At 41.9% G+C, this 17,030-nt stretch overlaps 2 protein-coding genes and 1 long non-coding RNA gene across 3 annotated transcripts; 1 reads left to right on the top strand and 2 right to left on the bottom strand.

Annotated features, from left to right (window-relative positions):
- Positions 1-1,680: 1,680 nt before the first annotated feature.
- On the bottom strand, positions 1,681-8,640 carry pou6f1 (POU class 6 homeobox 1). Its single transcript, XM_080535266.1, has 11 exons — positions 8,534-8,640; positions 7,561-7,656; positions 6,244-6,465; positions 5,904-6,023; positions 5,392-5,614; positions 4,714-4,952; positions 4,300-4,419; positions 3,722-4,036; positions 3,129-3,264; positions 2,864-3,032; positions 1,681-2,639 (listed from the first exon to the last, which is right to left on the bottom strand). Exons 2-11 carry the CDS (start codon positions 7,609-7,611, stop codon positions 2,291-2,293), a joined length of 1,944 nt encoding a protein of 647 aa, XP_080391392.1. The 5' UTR covers positions 7,612-7,656; positions 8,534-8,640; the 3' UTR covers positions 1,681-2,290.
- Positions 8,641-10,184: 1,544 nt separating this feature from the next.
- Positions 10,185-12,493, top strand: dazap2 (DAZ associated protein 2). The gene is made up of 4 exons (XM_080535070.1): positions 10,185-10,319; positions 10,879-10,997; positions 11,265-11,513; positions 11,687-12,493. The coding sequence occupies exons 1-4, from the start codon at positions 10,307-10,309 to the stop codon at positions 11,813-11,815; spliced, it is 510 nt and encodes a 169-aa protein (XP_080391196.1). The 5' UTR covers positions 10,185-10,306; the 3' UTR covers positions 11,816-12,493.
- A 3,412-nt stretch (positions 12,494-15,905) lies between these two features.
- On the bottom strand, positions 15,906-16,799 carry LOC308159576. Its single transcript, XR_013937485.1, has 3 exons — positions 16,669-16,799; positions 16,184-16,255; positions 15,906-15,941 (listed from the first exon to the last, which is right to left on the bottom strand). It is a non-coding gene; the product is annotated as an uncharacterized lncRNA (long non-coding RNA).
- Positions 16,800-17,030: the final 231 nt, after the last annotated feature.

The raw sequence follows: 17,030 nt of genomic DNA, 5'->3' as shown, positions 1-17,030 counted from the left end.
CTTTGCTATAATCGTTAAACACAACTCACTTTAAATTTGGCATAATATAATTCTAAAGGGAGAATTTTGCAAGAGCCATATACAGCTGCTGAGAATATGTCAACGTTGTATTAACCATTGTATTCAAATAATATGTTATATTCATTCACCTTCAGAAACAATGCATATTTGTTTGTGTCTGACTAGCCTAATCAGTGATGTTGACTAATCACACAGTTAGTGCAGTAAATTAATACTTTGTTACATTTGGCAGAGAATGTCAAATATCCCAAATCATATAACATCATCATATAACACAACTCTTATGACCTCACACAAAATCCACTCAGGTTTATGACTGGTTTTATTTACTACTACACACCTTGTACAAAAAGAGTTCATATTTTTCACCAAGCTCAACAGGAATAAAATAATATACCTGTAGTCTTAACCACATGTGTATAAGTGAATGCCTGTATATTGTATTTGCATTTAGTTCTCAACTGTAATATCAGAATTACGGAACAATGATGGCCCCAAATGTTTATTATTATGTCTGTATTAAAACATAAAACAATATAAAACAGACTTAAGGTTATTTATGCTCTGAAAACATAATATAATCTTAATCTAAAAAGGCATTCATGAAAAAAGAAAAAGAATTGCACTGTTAAACATGGCATATCAAAGTTAAAGACACACATAAGAATATGAATATGCATAGCAAATGAACAATTATTACTTATACTTGTTTATTCTCTTTCATCATACCTATCTTAATAGCAGCCTCCTCCCCCCATCCTAAGACCAGCACAACATTGATGGTTATTACTCTCTTACGTCTGATTGATTGTTTGGTTATTTTGTCAGCATGTTTGCTATTATTTTCCAAATCTGCTGATTATACAGAAGAAAGGGTGATTGAGGGACATTCTTAATTTAAACATACACACTTTCCACAATTAATACAGGACTCCAGCTTTTACGAGCCTGCGTGATGCACCTACTCTAGTTGACTGCTTTTTCATCCGCATCACAAACAAGCCCTGGGACAAACAGACATTCAGCCTGCAGGACCCAAGTTGCAAACCCAAATACTTCCTCCTAAGACACCTGACAATGCACAGACCCCATATAGGACCACAGTGCTTTGCCCACAGTCTCTAAAGTGCAAAGAATTATGAAGTTATAAGGGCTGGTTTATCCTAAATAACCATTCTATTTTTGAGTCGAGAATCAGTTTGCACAGAGGTGGACTTGTCCTGCACTTGCAATAATTAGTCAAAGGATTATAACAATAACTATAATACATTAATAAATTGATGAATTCAAAACACATTTTATTCAATTAATCAATTTGATTAAATGTGATTTAGTTTTATTTTAGGTAAGTATCCTCCATACACAATTGAGGCCAGACCCTCTTGAAACAGGCATATTTTAAAACTTCTCTCACTATGTATGGCCAGTTTATGGACCAACAATGATGAAAACATTCCATCAGGTAATTTCCCCTCAGATAATAAGAAATCACATCTTGAGACAAAAATGTTCCCTCATGTTGTGTTCACTTTGAAACACATGGTAAGATATTAGACCCTTTTCAAGGGGTTGGGACTGTCATCTGTTTACTATTTAAAACAATAGACACATGGTTTTACAGATGAACTCATCCAAATTACAATCTTTACCATGGGGGCATTGATTTTTCTGACTCAGAATACTTCCTTAAAGTGGGATACTCACACATTGCACACACACAAATATAACCATACAAACTGAATAAGGAGGTACAAACTTCAAACCAATTTTGGTGGCAACAGCACAACAGAATATCAGTAACGTCATTGTACAACTGTTTGTGTGACCAAACATTTAAGAGGCTTTTGCCCCAAAATCTATACAGTCACTTACAAAATGGTATTGTAAGTGTATAAAACCACTCGTATCAAATTCCACCCACTGTTTTACAGTATGGCATGGCATTTTACAGTACCAATAAATGATTAAACAAAAGGTTGTCAAAAAATGATAATGAAGGATAGAACATTAATCCTCAGCCTGTTTCACATGCAATTTCTCTCTTTCTCCCGCACACACACATACTGTACACACCTCAAAAATATGGTGATGACTTGTGAGTACTCTATGTTCATATCATAAGACTTCAATTCAAGTGCCATTTCCTTCATTTTCCTCCACAGTCCATATAACTTCCAAACGAGTTTATCAAGCATCTTTACAAAACATAGTCCTTAGTTCTATCCTATCCACTCAATGTCTGTAGTGGACAACTTCCACGTGCATATCCTCACTGCTGAACCTGAAAAAGATTGATCTTGCTGGTGTTTTTCAGCGTCTGCCGCCGATTGCAGAACCATACGCGCACAACCTCGCGGTCATAGTTGAGCTCCTTAGACATTTCCGTAATCTCCTGGCCTGTGGGCAGGGCATTCTTCTCAAAGTAAGTGTTGAGCACTTCGATGGCCTGTGGGGTGAAGCTGGTGCGTCGTTTGCGTTTCTTGGATGGCTCCCCGCCCACAAACTCCATTAAGTTCTGCTGGCCCTTCTGGTTCCATAGCTCAGCTTCAGCCAGCCACCGTTCTAGGACGGGCTTCAGCTTCTGAGCACTCTTAGGCGTAATGTCCAGCTTCTCGAACCTGCAGGGGGGCAGCAAGAGAGTAACAGCTTTAAACTAATGATACAGTAATCTCTCTGATTCACCATTGGTCCACCATAATTGACCCCATCTATCAAACTAGATATTTGTTTATGTCAGAGCCACTTGCCTGTGATTTTGTTATTAGTGTCATGACAATGTTCATACCAGCACTTTACTACACTTGTACTTGTACTACACCCACCACCCAGTAGGACACTTTACCTGCAGATGGCAGACTGGCTGTAAGCTGGACCCTCGGTGGCCGTCAGTGCCTGGCCCACTTGTGTCTGCGTTAACCCTAGGGAGAGCCGGCGGATCTTGAAGTTCTTGGCAAACTCTCGGATTTCCTCCAGATTAATGCCCTCCTCATCGCTGCCCCCTTGCTGGGGCTCTAAAGACAGAAACAGACCAGATAAAAAAACATAATCCACCTACTTACAAAAGATCTATATTTGGAGTGGAGATGCCGGCCAGTGAATGCACCTACTGCTGACTAGCTGGCCCACAGTGGCCGTGTCCCCGCAGGTGATCGGGACCGAGGAGGAGAGGGAGGTATCGGTCTTCATTACAGAGGGCTGAGGGGCGATGACCACAGGAGACTGTGTAACTGCTGTTACCAGAGTCTGGAAGGGAATTTCAAGGTGTAAAGATTACTGATCAGACTAAACAGATGTTCATCAAAACCATAAGCGCTTTCTCTCTAGTCTAGTGCAGCGTTGTTGGAATTGTATAATATTCCATGGGCCTCTCACCTTTCACCTAGTGAAACATAATTCGTATCCAGTACACAACGCAGAGACATAACATCAGATGCTAGGGAAAGGGGGGCCTAGGAGCTGTAGCCTCCAAGGCCGAATTCCATTGCAAGTCTATATATCTTCTCTGGGAGATGAGACTCAGAGAGAGAGAGAGAGATAACCTGCTAGCCTGAAACATCATTTCTTTGTAACATCGAATAAAGTACCCACTTCCAAAAGACGTTGACCTTCAGATCTCTTATTTCATCTCACTGCAAACCTGAAAACAAACTAAACACTCTCGGAAGCAATCGTTTAAGGAGAGAGGCATGGGTAGGGGTACCTGACTGCTGGGCTTGGACAGTGTCAGATGAGCCGTAGGCTTGGGAAGGACAGCAGCAGAGGTGGGAACCGAAGCGGCTCCATTCCCGATGGTGGCGATGATTTGGCCTTGGGTGTTGAAGACCAGCTGTGGGGCGACAGTCTGGACCTGAAGACCCTGCAGTCCTTGTAGTGCTTGTAGGCCTTGTAGGCCTTGTAGGCCCTGTAGGCCCTGGAGGCCCTGGAGGCCCTGTAGGCCCTGGAGGTTCAGAGCTTGGGTGGCAGCACCTCCAGTCAGAGAGCCTGGGTTCAAAAGGAGGGGGAGGGTTCCTATCACCTAGGAGACCAGGGGAGAGAGGATGAGCCTGGGAATGCAGCTATTGGTCATACAGTATATGAAGCATGGAGAAGATATATGCGGGTTTTTTACATTTTATTTTCCTTCACTCTATGTATTCAACACACATTTCTCTTCTGCTAATGACTATTTATCATGTGGCTTTTGTCAAATATGTTGAGCTTCAAACAAGGTGCTATGCAAATCGAGTGTGTTATTATCACTATGTGTATGTTTGCTTGCTAGTTAGGTTTGTAACCCACCTGTCCCTGTGCATTGGTGATGATCTGGCTGGTGATGCCAGACATGGCGTTGGTGAAGATGGGAGTGGAGGTGAGGGAGCTGATGAACTGGGGCTGGGCTCCCAGAGAGGCAGCGCTAAACTGAAAACAGACGCGCAAACGGATGCATTCAGAACATAAAAAAACACTTCTCTACTGTACTACTATTGATAATGTCATCATTTTTAATATGAGCTGTGTTCCTAACCATACCAATGCCACAGTCAATTCTTTGCTCACGGTAGACTCAGTCATGCCTACATCTGAGAATCTAGCCCATGACCATGAAGTTAATCAGAATCAGAATCAGAATCAGAATTAAATACATAGCACAGCAACCAGCAGTCCAAACATCACATGCGCAGACATGTACAAGATACACATATACATTCTTACGATGGCAGGGTTGATGGAGAGTCCTGCGGTCTGCAGCGTCGCTACAGACACGTTTGGCTGAGAGGCGGTTGGCATGGCCGAGGCGAGCTGGGCCGCAGTCACCTGTGCAGTGGTCACCTGTGTTTGCTGCGCCTGCTGAACTGCTGCCTGGACTGACTGTAGAGAGGCCGTCTGGGGCTGGAAGACTGTTTGTGCAGCCGTGTGGAGCTGGGGCTGGACAGAGTTCAGCACAGTGGCCGCTGGGAAAGGAGAGAATAGAGTGTCGTTTTGGTGAACTCGCATGAGGAGTGACTTTTCTTTTTAAATATGTTTTTAGAGCATTCCTGCTTTATTTGGATAGAGAGAGTAGAGATTGACAGCCAGGAAGGATGGGTGAGAGAGAGGGGGGATGACATGCTGGAAATGTAGACGGACGGAATCGAACCAGGGACCTTGCGACGATACGGCATGCGCCTTAGTGTGCTACGCCACTTAAGCTCCGTGAAGAGCAACTTTGACTGTAACTTCAAATGTTAACTCTCTGAGCTAATGCTTAGGCTTTAGGTCTTGAAGCACACAAACAAGCGCTGTTCGGTGACCCGTAAGTCACACACGCTCGCTCGCTCGCACAGACACACAGGCACACACACACACACACACACACACACACACGTGCATCTATTATACACCATGTCTTACCTTGCAGGCCATAGGGCAGTTTGAGGAGGCCTCCGGTCGGGCTAGCAGCTGCAAACCCAGGTAGGGTCGCTACGTTGGAGTTGGGGAAGGTCAGCACAGCCAGCCCTCCCTGACCCCCCATGGACCCAGCCATGCTGATGGGGATGAGCAGAGGCTGGCCCAGGGACCCTGTCTGGGCCATCATCCCTGTCATCAGATTGGCTAGGCTTTCCTGGGTGAGGACCTATAGTAGGGGGAAAGGGAGATACACAGTTACAGGTCAGTGTGATGCATGGGACCGGAGAAGGAAAAGAAAAACATACCAAGTCACAATTGGCCAATGTGGGCATTTAGTTAAGCAGAAGACGCAGCAGAGCAGAGCATTATAATTCACAAGGGATGGTGTAAAAATGTTCCCAAATGCAGTTGTTTCAAATGACCTATATATAGCCTCTGCCTAGAAGACCTAAAGTCAATTGGACATTGGTAGTATACAAACAGGAAGGGGTTGTATAGAGATGTCACGTTCTCACCTGTGGACAGCCCTGCACAGTGATGGGCATGGTGGCCTGGGGCTGGGACAGGGACACACTGATGGGAACAGCCGGAGCCAGGTGCTGGACAGCGGCGGCGGCAGCGTCCACAGACACCAACTGGTCGCCTAGCACTGGACAGGACAGACAGCATTAGAACTTAGCCAATGTTGTCTGCGTTGAATCTTCATGTAGTCTTTTTTTTTTTTTTTTTTTTTACTCAGAACATCAACTGCAATCATTTATACATCTAAAACACACAAGTACTTTTGAACTTTCTCTTCTCAATGGCAATTACTACTCAAAGGATGACTTGGTATCGCAGCAGCACATGGGTAACCTGTCTTGAAAGGAGTCGAACCGATTCATCAAAGGGCTCACCTACTCCCCCTGTGTTGTGGGGTGCAGTCGGGCTGTCCTGTGTCGGGCTGTCCTCCAGAGCCAGCTTACCCCCCTCTTCAGCCCCAGAATCAGTCCTCCCATCGGGCACTGAGGGTGGGAGTGATGCATCTACCTCCACCTTCAGGACACGGATTGTCTCATGGCCTGACATCACAATCACCTGCACAGCAGTGGGGAGTACAAGACCAGACCAATTCATGCAACAACAAAACACAACATGACTCATCGTCTATCCTCAGCCGCGTGGATGTAATTCGTCCCAGTCATGACAAGTAAGAAGTCCAGGGGTATGATCATATTCTATGTGACTAAGACTTAACCACGTCTACAGTAGGCTCAGAATTACTCCAATGCATGACTGAGTTTTAATGATCTCACCGTCACTTAACCATCCAGTCTCGATTACTTATACAACGGCAAAAGTATGCCACGTAACTCTTATGAACAACGGTGGTCCTACCGGTCCAGCCACTCCCTATCCTATAATCCTCATTTATTCTCATGAATGATCCCATCATTTAATACAGTACATCCCCAATATCATGGCAACACATGATTCATGAGTGGATTCAGCAATGAAAGGCCGTGGAGGAAAGGCAGAGAGGACAACCAGAGCTGGAGGGCGATGTGCAGAGAGACAATGCAGGAGAAGAGTGGATGCATACCTGGTTCCCTTTGGCAGGGAATTGTGAGGAAAAAGTGCAGGAACCTAATGGCTGAAAAAAGACTTCGGCAGTCAGACAGTGAATGGCTAAGGAGAACAGAGAGGCCAAGCACATGTTAGGGCACAATGAACCAAACAAAAAAAGCACACAGATGAGAAAACATGAGGACACCGAAACAACAATAAGATCATCAGCCAACAAGCAGTCCAAGCAATGCTTTCTGAAAGCTCCGCTGGTCATTCATGAAATACATTGCTTTTGTTTGCTGAACTATGGATGTAAAGGACATAGCCAGAGTGGAAATCCACACTTAACTAATAAGCATGACACAGCGTACAGAGGACAGAGGTATGAATTAATGACAAATCACAGAATATTAATATCAACCTCAAAATGAATCACTGTGAGCAGTTAATCATTCCAAATATATGATGGACATGGTGGTGGTGGTGGTGGTGATAGCTAATGACCGTGGAAGTTAGATTATGAAGTAGAGGCAACAGAGTTTTGGGGAAGTTGGGCATACTGGAGTGTAGGCTATCTGATCTGGTGTCAGGTGAAGTGTTGACTGACTGAGTAGAAAGTGATACCTGTTCATTGACAGTGAGAGGAGCATCGTTAGGGATATCCTGGGGTTCCATGGTTCAGTGCTGTCACCACCAAGTAGTCACTGTCCTCCTGGCATTCTAAGTGAATGAACAGAGACAATCACGCAATCAAGACTAGTAAGGTTTAGCAAAAAATGTGCACTGTCTAGTGTTGAGTTAAGCCCTTTACCTTGAAGATCTGGTTGGTGCTACCTACTATGGTAGCCTACTCTATAGTTGTGACGGTTAATTGGGGGCAATTTCATAGTAGAAGGTAGCCTCTGAAAATTAACTTTATTGCACTGCGATGATAAAAGGGTATAAAAACGTATGATCACCCATGAGCAAAGCAGACACGCCACACTCCTAAGTTGGCTAACTGACTCCGTGTATTGATATGCCAAATCAAATGGATGGGCAATGACTTATTGTTTTGTGTTCATGGTCATCTTCTATAACGTCAACAGCAAATAAGACCCTCCAAGGACAGCCAGACTGATGCTGTTTGTGAGCGGCCTATGGGCCTCCTATGATCCCCGAATGTCTTGCTTATTGGATGCATTTACTGCTGACAGTCGATTATCCGTGGTTCTAGAAACCTAGCGTAACATCAAATACGGCGGGTGAGTCGGAAAGCGCGGCACACCCCAGCACCCCCGAAATATAAATCTGTCCAAACTTCAGCAGGTGGTGATCGGCACCCCACCCCCATCCTAGATCCACTAAAAGTCACGCCGCACCAGGCTACTTATTTCAGGACACGATGTTACCCTCAAATATGCAACGACAAAGATCACCCCCCAGATCCATGCCTAGGGACCGAACGTTATGTATTTCCCTCTCTTTATCATAAATATATAAATTATGCTAATTAAGAGCATTGCATATTAACCCAAAAACTCATTTCCTAACGCCATTTCGTCGCGATAAGCGATCGGCAGACTTCAAATGAAAGCATAATATGTTAACAACTTACCGTGAATGTGTGTCTTGTGTTCTGTGCGTCAGGCCTTTTAAAAAAGCTTTGTTACAGTTTGTTTTAGTCACACATAATTAAAAATTCATCTCACAGCTTCCAGACGGCTATGGCTGCACACAAAAGAGGTATTTGCATTGATAAGGAGGAGGGCTGGCAACGTGAGGATCTTGTTCTGTGTATTTAATGACGATCTCCTCTGTACAACATCTCAGATCTGCTAAATGTTCCTCAAGGTAATCACGTCAAGTCCGACTTCTGCAGAAAGTCCAGCAAAATTACAACAAATTTGGCCTTTTACACTACGTCATGAACATAATTTATGCAAGAAAAATCTTGCATTGAAAAATGTCGGTCTCGACTTGAGAGGAGCCATGGCTGCCTTAAAGGGGAAGTGCGTCTATAGAAAATAGACCCAAATAGATGTTTTGTTCAGTATTTGTGTAACATTCCCCTTCAATTGGCCCTGAACAAAAAATAATAATGCACACAATGCATATGTGCAAATCTGTTTAGTTATTTATAATTGCCGTATTATACATTACTTACACAAACAGAATGTCTCTGTACATTTAAGTCTAGTTTCTAAAATATTGCACCATGATGTTTCATGACATATCACATCCAGGGATGACCTAATTCTTACTCAATAATACAGTATCTTCGTCCTATGCTGTCCAATGTACTATTGTAATGTAATACTGCACTTAATTTGCAAGAATACAAGTTTTCTGTCCTTCGTGATTTCCCCCCCATCTTCCTGCCAGCTGGCAGACTCTGACATTTGCATGCATTTGTAGTGTATTACCATGGAGCTCAAAGGGACTGCTGAGATTTTTTGAATCTTTAATTAGCCCCATATAAAAGCTAGTGCTCAGTTAAATCATGATTATTCTCCATCATTAAAACTGAAATAAATTCCAAGTGACTTCTATCATTAATTTCCTAGCTCTCACCTGAACAATACTGAACAGTTCTTCGAAAATATGCTTGAATTAGCTATTAACGATCACCAATAGCCTACATGTGTACATATATTGACGCACAATAGGGCCATAGACAGGGTTGGTTGATGTGAATGCTACAATAATAATTTGAAAGAGTATACAAATGAAAGAGTATAAAAAGATCACTTTACAAGAGGACCCATTTCTCTATGGATGTATTCGTATAAGAACAGCATTGTACATAGACAGACAGACGGACGGACGGACCGACCGACAAACACACACGCACACGCACACGTACACGCACACACGCACACGTACACGCACACACGCACAGCGGTGTATACCGGTGTGTATAAATGACAACGTTAATTGTTAATTGTGCCTCTTTGTTGTTTCCTTTATTTCCCAATTTTCCTTATTATTTCCATGTCGCAGCGACATTCTTGTGGAAAAAAGAAGGCTAATATTGTTCTCATTATTTTGTGATTTGGGGGCCTATTTTCAGTAGCTTTTCTCTTTTCTCGTGTTCTAACATATGCATATTAAGTTATTGTACGAGAGATTATTACAAATCGATCCGTTAGGAAATGTTAAATGTACATCAGCACGCGCACTTTCACCCTTGGAAAATGGGAGTGGCAACGATGGCATGATGACGTAACCGCTCTGCCACCATCACAACAACGCCGAGGCTGAGAACCTGAGAACAACAAGGAAGTGAACGGTCACCTGCGTCTCTAATCACACACGGCCTGTTAGATAAATACCGTCACCTCCGTTTTACCTTATTCTAATAAGAAGCCCCACAGATCCACACAGGACAATGAACAACAAAGGTAAATGTTTAACGTCCTCTAGCGATTGTGTTTGCTAGACGGACGGGGCTGCAAGGTCTTTACCGTGTTAGCTAACGTAGCTAGCTCATATTGTCACAGCTAGCCTAGCGTGGCGTAGCGAGTACAATAGAAAACTGTCAGTCGGCGCCTGGATGCTCGCCGTACGGGTGTTTGAACGGCGATAGTCACACACATACTTGTATACAGAATACGACTTGGTCGCTTATTGTTGGCCATAGTTTCGATATTCGACATAAATTGTAGGATATCCAGCTTGTTAGCTAGCCGTTTAAGGCTGACCTCAATTGCTAAATTGAGGAGGATCTGACAGCGCCGCCTCCCCTTTAATAATGGAGCAGTACGCTATGCTGATATGTTTTTGGGGTTTTTTGCAAAACATTACTACATTCCTGACCTGGTTACTGCCCAGCATTGCAGAACATTTTTGCTTTCTGGAATTTTAGACATTTATTTTGTTTGACTGGTGGTTAAAGAAACTGACTGACTGGTTAAAGAAATCCAAAGCAAGTTTGTCCCACTAATCATTTCTGTATTGCAGGTTCATATCCCCAGCAAGCTGTGTATCCTCAGCAGAACAGTGCACCCATTTACCCCCCTGCTATGCAAGTGTCTCCTCAGGCACCCCCTTACTCAGATGCACCACCTGCATACTCTGAGGTAAAACATTTACTCCAAGTAGTACTATATTCAAAGAGTATTCATCATTCCGGAAAAAAAACTGCCAATGGCCCCTGGCCCGAGCGTAGATTACTTTTTCCTGCTACAACTAGCCTAGTGGATGGATGATTCACTCACTTAGTCAAATGTATTTGTTGTAAGTCTCTTTGGATAAAGGCATCTGCTAAATGCCTAAAATGTAAAAATGTTAACAAACACCTTTGATTCAGTCTCTTAACTTCTCACCTTTTCTCCATATCTCCAAAGATATACCAGCCCAGATATGTGCACCAACCTCAGGCACCGGGCCAGCTACAGCAGATGTCCTCTGCGTACCCTGGCACTCAGATGTTCATGCAACTGCCACAGTCCATGCCTGTTGGACCAATGGGCCACAACGTTCCCATGGCATACTACCACATGGGAGCCATGTATCCCCCTGGTTCCACGGTGCTGGTGGAGGGAGGATATGACGCTGGAGCTCGCTTTGGGGCAGGCAACAGTGCGACCATCCCAGTGAGTATCAACATCATGTGGTTATGTGTCATCTGACATTGTAGTGTGATCAAGGAGTCAGATACAATCATTATTGATGTGGAATAATAATCTATCCATGACTACAGGATTTATATATTTTTACAGTACTGGCAAATTTCCTCACATGTTTCTACCCCTTCAACATGGTGCAGCCCCCACCCCCTGGACACCTCCCTAATGCAGCTCAACTGGCTGCCATGCAGAATGCCAACGTCATGATGACGCAGCGCAAGAACAACTTCTTCATGGGTGGCTCCAATGGAGGATACACCATCTGGTAACAGCAAGCATCATCCTTAACCTCTCCCCCATTCTAAATGATGCCCCACCCTCTAGTCCCATCCGCGTCCCTCTTCGGGCTGCTTGGCCTCGCCACGATACTGATATCACCTAACGGAATGTAATACTATAGAGCCCCAACTAAAGGTACAGTACACCACTTCTGATCTGAAGAGCCAACACAGTCCAAACGACTGATCCTGCCGTCTCGAGAGGGAGAGAGAGAGAGGGAACAACAATTAGTGATTTTTAGGCTGCAGCCATGGTTACCTTACCCTAAATGTTTGTGCTGCTGTTTTTAGTAATAAAAAAATAAAAAAAACACATTTCACCTCATGCTGGTTATAGTTTCTTCTTTACAACAGTGTGGAGATACAATCTAATTAAACTCTTAATTTAACGTAGTTGATGACTAACGGTGTTTTCACCAAGTCACCCACTATCAGTCATTCTCTTTATTTGACACTCAAGGACATGGCCATTATGTCTTCCTCAGGCAGAGTGCTACTGATCCAAGTAGAGTGGTTTTCTCTTTAGCTTTTGCATGGAATGTTGAATATACCCAGTGTCTAAGAGAAGTTCATCTGTTTCTGCTGCCATGTGGTGAATTTGAATGACATAACTCATAAGATAGGTTTCCTAAAAACAAAACAAACAAAAAAAGCTAGAAAAATTCTAAACTAGGATTAATGACAAATTTACAGATGATTACAGGATAATGACGTGCAATTACCTTGGTGGTTTACTGTACCTTATTGGGCAACCATAGATGAACATAATCAGGTGCCAAAGAGCACCATGACTTAAATAAAAGCAAATTAACTTAGATAAACTTTAAAAGGAATGAAATTGATGCAATTCCAAATTCTGATTTGGATGGGAAAGGGTTGGTTGGCTTTACATTTCCGCCGAAGTTGTTTTTTTCACCCCAAAGTCGGATACCCAGAGTTGTACATCACAGTGTTTGTTTATGTATGTCGATGTAAAATAGAATCATCTACTAAGATCAGGGGGATTATCAAAGGTTTGTTTGGTAACACTTTACCTTAATCCTCAGTTGTAAGGCCTCCAATACTCTGTGATAACAGAGTTGTGTAGCCCTTAAAACTGAGGGTTAAAGTCAAAGGTAACAGTTTTGTTTCTTTTCAGTATTTTCAGTATTCTTTTGGCACATCTTCAAGTGATTTGTGAGTTAATTATTAGTTAATTACTTTAAGTATAACCAAGGAGCTGGTTGTACCAAAGATCTGGTATAGAGAATGCACTAAATGTTTGGCTGTGACTTAATTATAATGACTGAAATGTATGGCACAATTTGAAATGAAAACATGACATTTAAGGAGCAGTGTTGAAGTTGTTGGTACTTAAGACCTTCAATCTGGCATTGCTGCTGTTGCTGTCTTTTGTAATGGGGTTAAATGTAATTTAATGTACTCGTATCTTGATAGTTCTGCATGCCTTTTTGCACTTTTGCTCTGTACAATTTTAATTTCAGTAAAGATGTATCATGGATATTTTTTTTATAGAAATAAAACAAATATTAATTTATGTGCACTGCTAAACAATTCAGATTTGTTTTTGTTTTTAGTACAAATGCTAACAACTGCAAATACAGCATCAGGCATAGGCTACTTGTTTTATAAGAATGTCATTGAAATGTACTTTCTGTCAATAAAGGGGTGGGGAGTGGGGGGGTCCATAATGTTTTAGGACTGCAGCAGATCACTTGCACATTGATTGCCCTTGTCTTATTTGTTTAAGAGTAGTTTTAAGCCACAACATATTTATGAATACATTTTCTTCTTAATGACAATATGCATTGCATCATCATTTTGCAACAAGGGCACATCAACTGTTTCTTTTTGATACATTTGTGTGCTGCTAATTAAACTACCTTATAAACATAGTAATAAATGTCAAAGACTAGCCTAAGTTTCATCCAGTCTGTCTGGATTCAGTAATTTGATATTTTTTAGAAGACATTTTAACATCATTCCTAGAAGGTTTTTGTATTCTGTTTATTTCTTCAGCTATGTTATGTAATGTAACTCATGTCTTGTTTGTCCTGATTGAAAGTCATGTGTCACTGGGTATCCGACATAATAGGTTTGATAGTTGTGGCCCTCATGAAACAGAAGTAGACCTCACTGAAATGTGAATTCCAGGTTACTTTGGTCAGTTGACCAGCTGTCTGGAAACCTGTTAGCATGTAACCTGTTGCAGACAATGTATTATTATCAGATGCATTTCATCTTGGTAACACTGATCACATGACCATCTACCATTCCAGACATGGTTGACATGTCGCGCATATTTTGCATGGCTGTATGTGTGTTGTGTTCGCTCCCAAACACATGCTATTGCTTCAGTTAAAAAAGGGGCTACAGCTTTCAAAACAAACTGTCATTATTCTGTTCTTTTTCCCAGACCTGACAATAAGGTGTTTGTAATGCAGCAACATAATGGTGGCTTAGTCCCAGCAATATGATGTACTGTAATGCTTACCAGTAGATGCTATGCCAACCAAGGTCAGAGTGGAGTAAAAGTCTCTGTTGAAGGATTTATGGACATTTATAGTTCAGGGATTCTCTTTCAAATTTTTATAATATGGATATATGTATTAAAGTGATTTGATGGACTATGGTACATTCTATCTTTTAAGATTACTAAGACTAAAGAGATGAGTGTCGCATTGGTTTGCTTAAACATGCATGTGAAAGACAAAACTCTTTGCAAAAACTACTTTGGTGCACTTCACTTTTTGATACTAATCTTAAAACATAAGATGAACATTTAGAATAAAGGCTATTTTGGCAATTTTAAACGCTACCTTTTCTTTTGTAGTTTAAGTTCAGAGGTCTGCTCTTTCGTTTTGCAATAGTAATACCACTAACTACATTAGTACCATTGTTGACAACAAACCTCTCCATAACTTAGTATAAGAAACTAATACAGTGTTGCTAGAATAACTACAGCACAACACAGGTAAAGAAAGGTTCTTGTAAAGGTGACATGCATCAGAACTGAAGTAGCTCATGTAACCACATGAATTTGAAGTAGTGCAGAAATGTTTACAGTCAATATTACACCTTCTCCCTGTTGAAATGAATTCAATTCTCATGTAACTCAACCATCGTAGGAATGAGGTTTGTTTGCATTCCATCCTTGTTACATGTGACTGTTTTCTTTTCTCTCCTCCAATCACAAGGTATGAAAATATACATTTTATTGCCAAATCAAATAGGTCTGTCAACATCAGTAACTATGTTCAGCATACAAACATAAGACGGTTTCTAGCCGGTAATAGTAACAAGCACGGTAGTAACCATTTTCAAATTTAGCTGCCCATATTTAAGACAGACAATAGGTGAGTTTTTACCAAACTTTGATAAAGAATGACATATGAAGTTAAGTTGCAATGTCAACAGTAATACTCGTCAACTAATAAAAGTCCCCATTAGCACCCAGGGTATGCATAAAACACTGAAAAAAGCCAATTTTAACACAAAAAAAGAAGCAAAAATTAAAACTCATCAAAATCACAGATACATGGGGAACACATGGAACGCATGGGGAGGGGGGCAGAATGACGAAAAAAGTATGTGATGACACTGAGGAGGACAGTCTTTACATTGCTTACCTACCCCTCTACTACGAAGACCCATGAAATCCTCCATTCACCTGTTCAGCTTCTTCCCTCAGGCAGTTACCTGCACACACCTGCTCTCTGCCCGTCACCTGTCCAAGCCCAACAGCGTACTTTGCTATTAATCCCATCATTTACCTAGCTCATGTATACATGAGGATTTGTGTTTCAAGTCTTCTTTGCACATGAGAGTAGCCTATACAGCAGGGGTCTCTCACACAGGCTCGTCGTTTTCTTATTTCCCCACAGTCTGACTGAGAACACCCACAGTTCTCCATGTTATTCCTCCATTCAGGCTTTCCATCAACTTCACATGAAATACTCCTTCTTTTCGTCCAATGCTGGGTCTCTGTCCTCCTGGTCAAAGTCCTCCCCTGGAGCAGGCTCCCCAGTGGTGCGGTAGGCACCCTTGTTGTGACACAGGTAACGATAACCAAGGAAACCAAGACCCACTAGCGTCAGCAACACAAGGACGATGACCACTGGGAAGAGAAAGTCAACTCCTTTTTTGAACAGGGACAGGGAGACTTCACAACAGATGACAGTTTGAAACATGGGTTTTGCATAGACACCACCAAACTGTTTTAGATAACCCTAATTGTTAATTAACACACACATCTTCACAGTTAATACAAGCAGAATATAATTGAGCATTGACTAACAAAATAGTTTTTAACATGAAGAAATGTGGTCAAGAAAAGAGGCAATGCTCAAAGGAAGTTACCTCCAATGACAGTAGAGTCTGTATGTGTGGGAAAAGCAGTTGTAGGCTTCATTTCTGTAGCTGTAGGCACACCTGCGACACAAACAGTTATCAGTTACTGTGCCAGTATCGACTTGAGAAACTGCATTATGTTGTGTTCTCACCATAGGGAATCTGAACTGTAGTAATCTGATTATCAACGGTTGAAACTGAAACATGCCAGCACACAGGTCAAACCCCTTTTTAATTTCTGCATAATATTGCACAACATTTACATCAAAGGGTAATCAATCCAGTTGGCTTGGGCTTTTAAAGTACATCAAACTTGTTTTGACTTTATGCAACGTGACACTTACATGTTGATTGATGCTCACCCAACATTTTGTCAAATGTCATGATGACTATGAAGTGTTATGAGACATTGAAAAACACTGCATCGGAAACTGTCTGTCATTAGAGAATATTTCACACAGAAGAACTGAACACATATTCTTCTGTTTGCTTACCTGTCATGGGCGGAATAGAAGTCATGTTGGCAGACATGATGTCTGATGTTCGATTCAAACCTGGAAGAAATAAAAAGCACAGAAATGAAATACCAAGACAAAACTAATTCTTAAGTGTTTGAAACATCATTTGAGGGGAATAACGTTCAATGTGAGTATTCACAATAATACCCACATACAACGATGATGATACCCATATTCAACTCACTTTGGCTGTGGTGAGAGAAGGACAAACCTGGCTTATAGCCGACAGTATGTCAACAGTGGTACTGTGTCAACAGAGTAATCCAATATTCTAGCCTCTTCAATAAAGAGTATAGTACGCAATATACACATTAGGTCACACTTCACATTACCATATA

This window comes from Nansenia antarctica, assembly GCF_963989245.1.
Source record: "Nansenia antarctica genome assembly, chromosome: 6".
In the NCBI taxonomy this organism is placed as follows: Eukaryota; Metazoa; Chordata; class Actinopteri; order Argentiniformes; family Microstomatidae; genus Nansenia; species Nansenia antarctica.
Note: the sequence above shows the minus strand (reverse complement) of the source record. Positions and strands in the feature narration are given on the sequence as shown.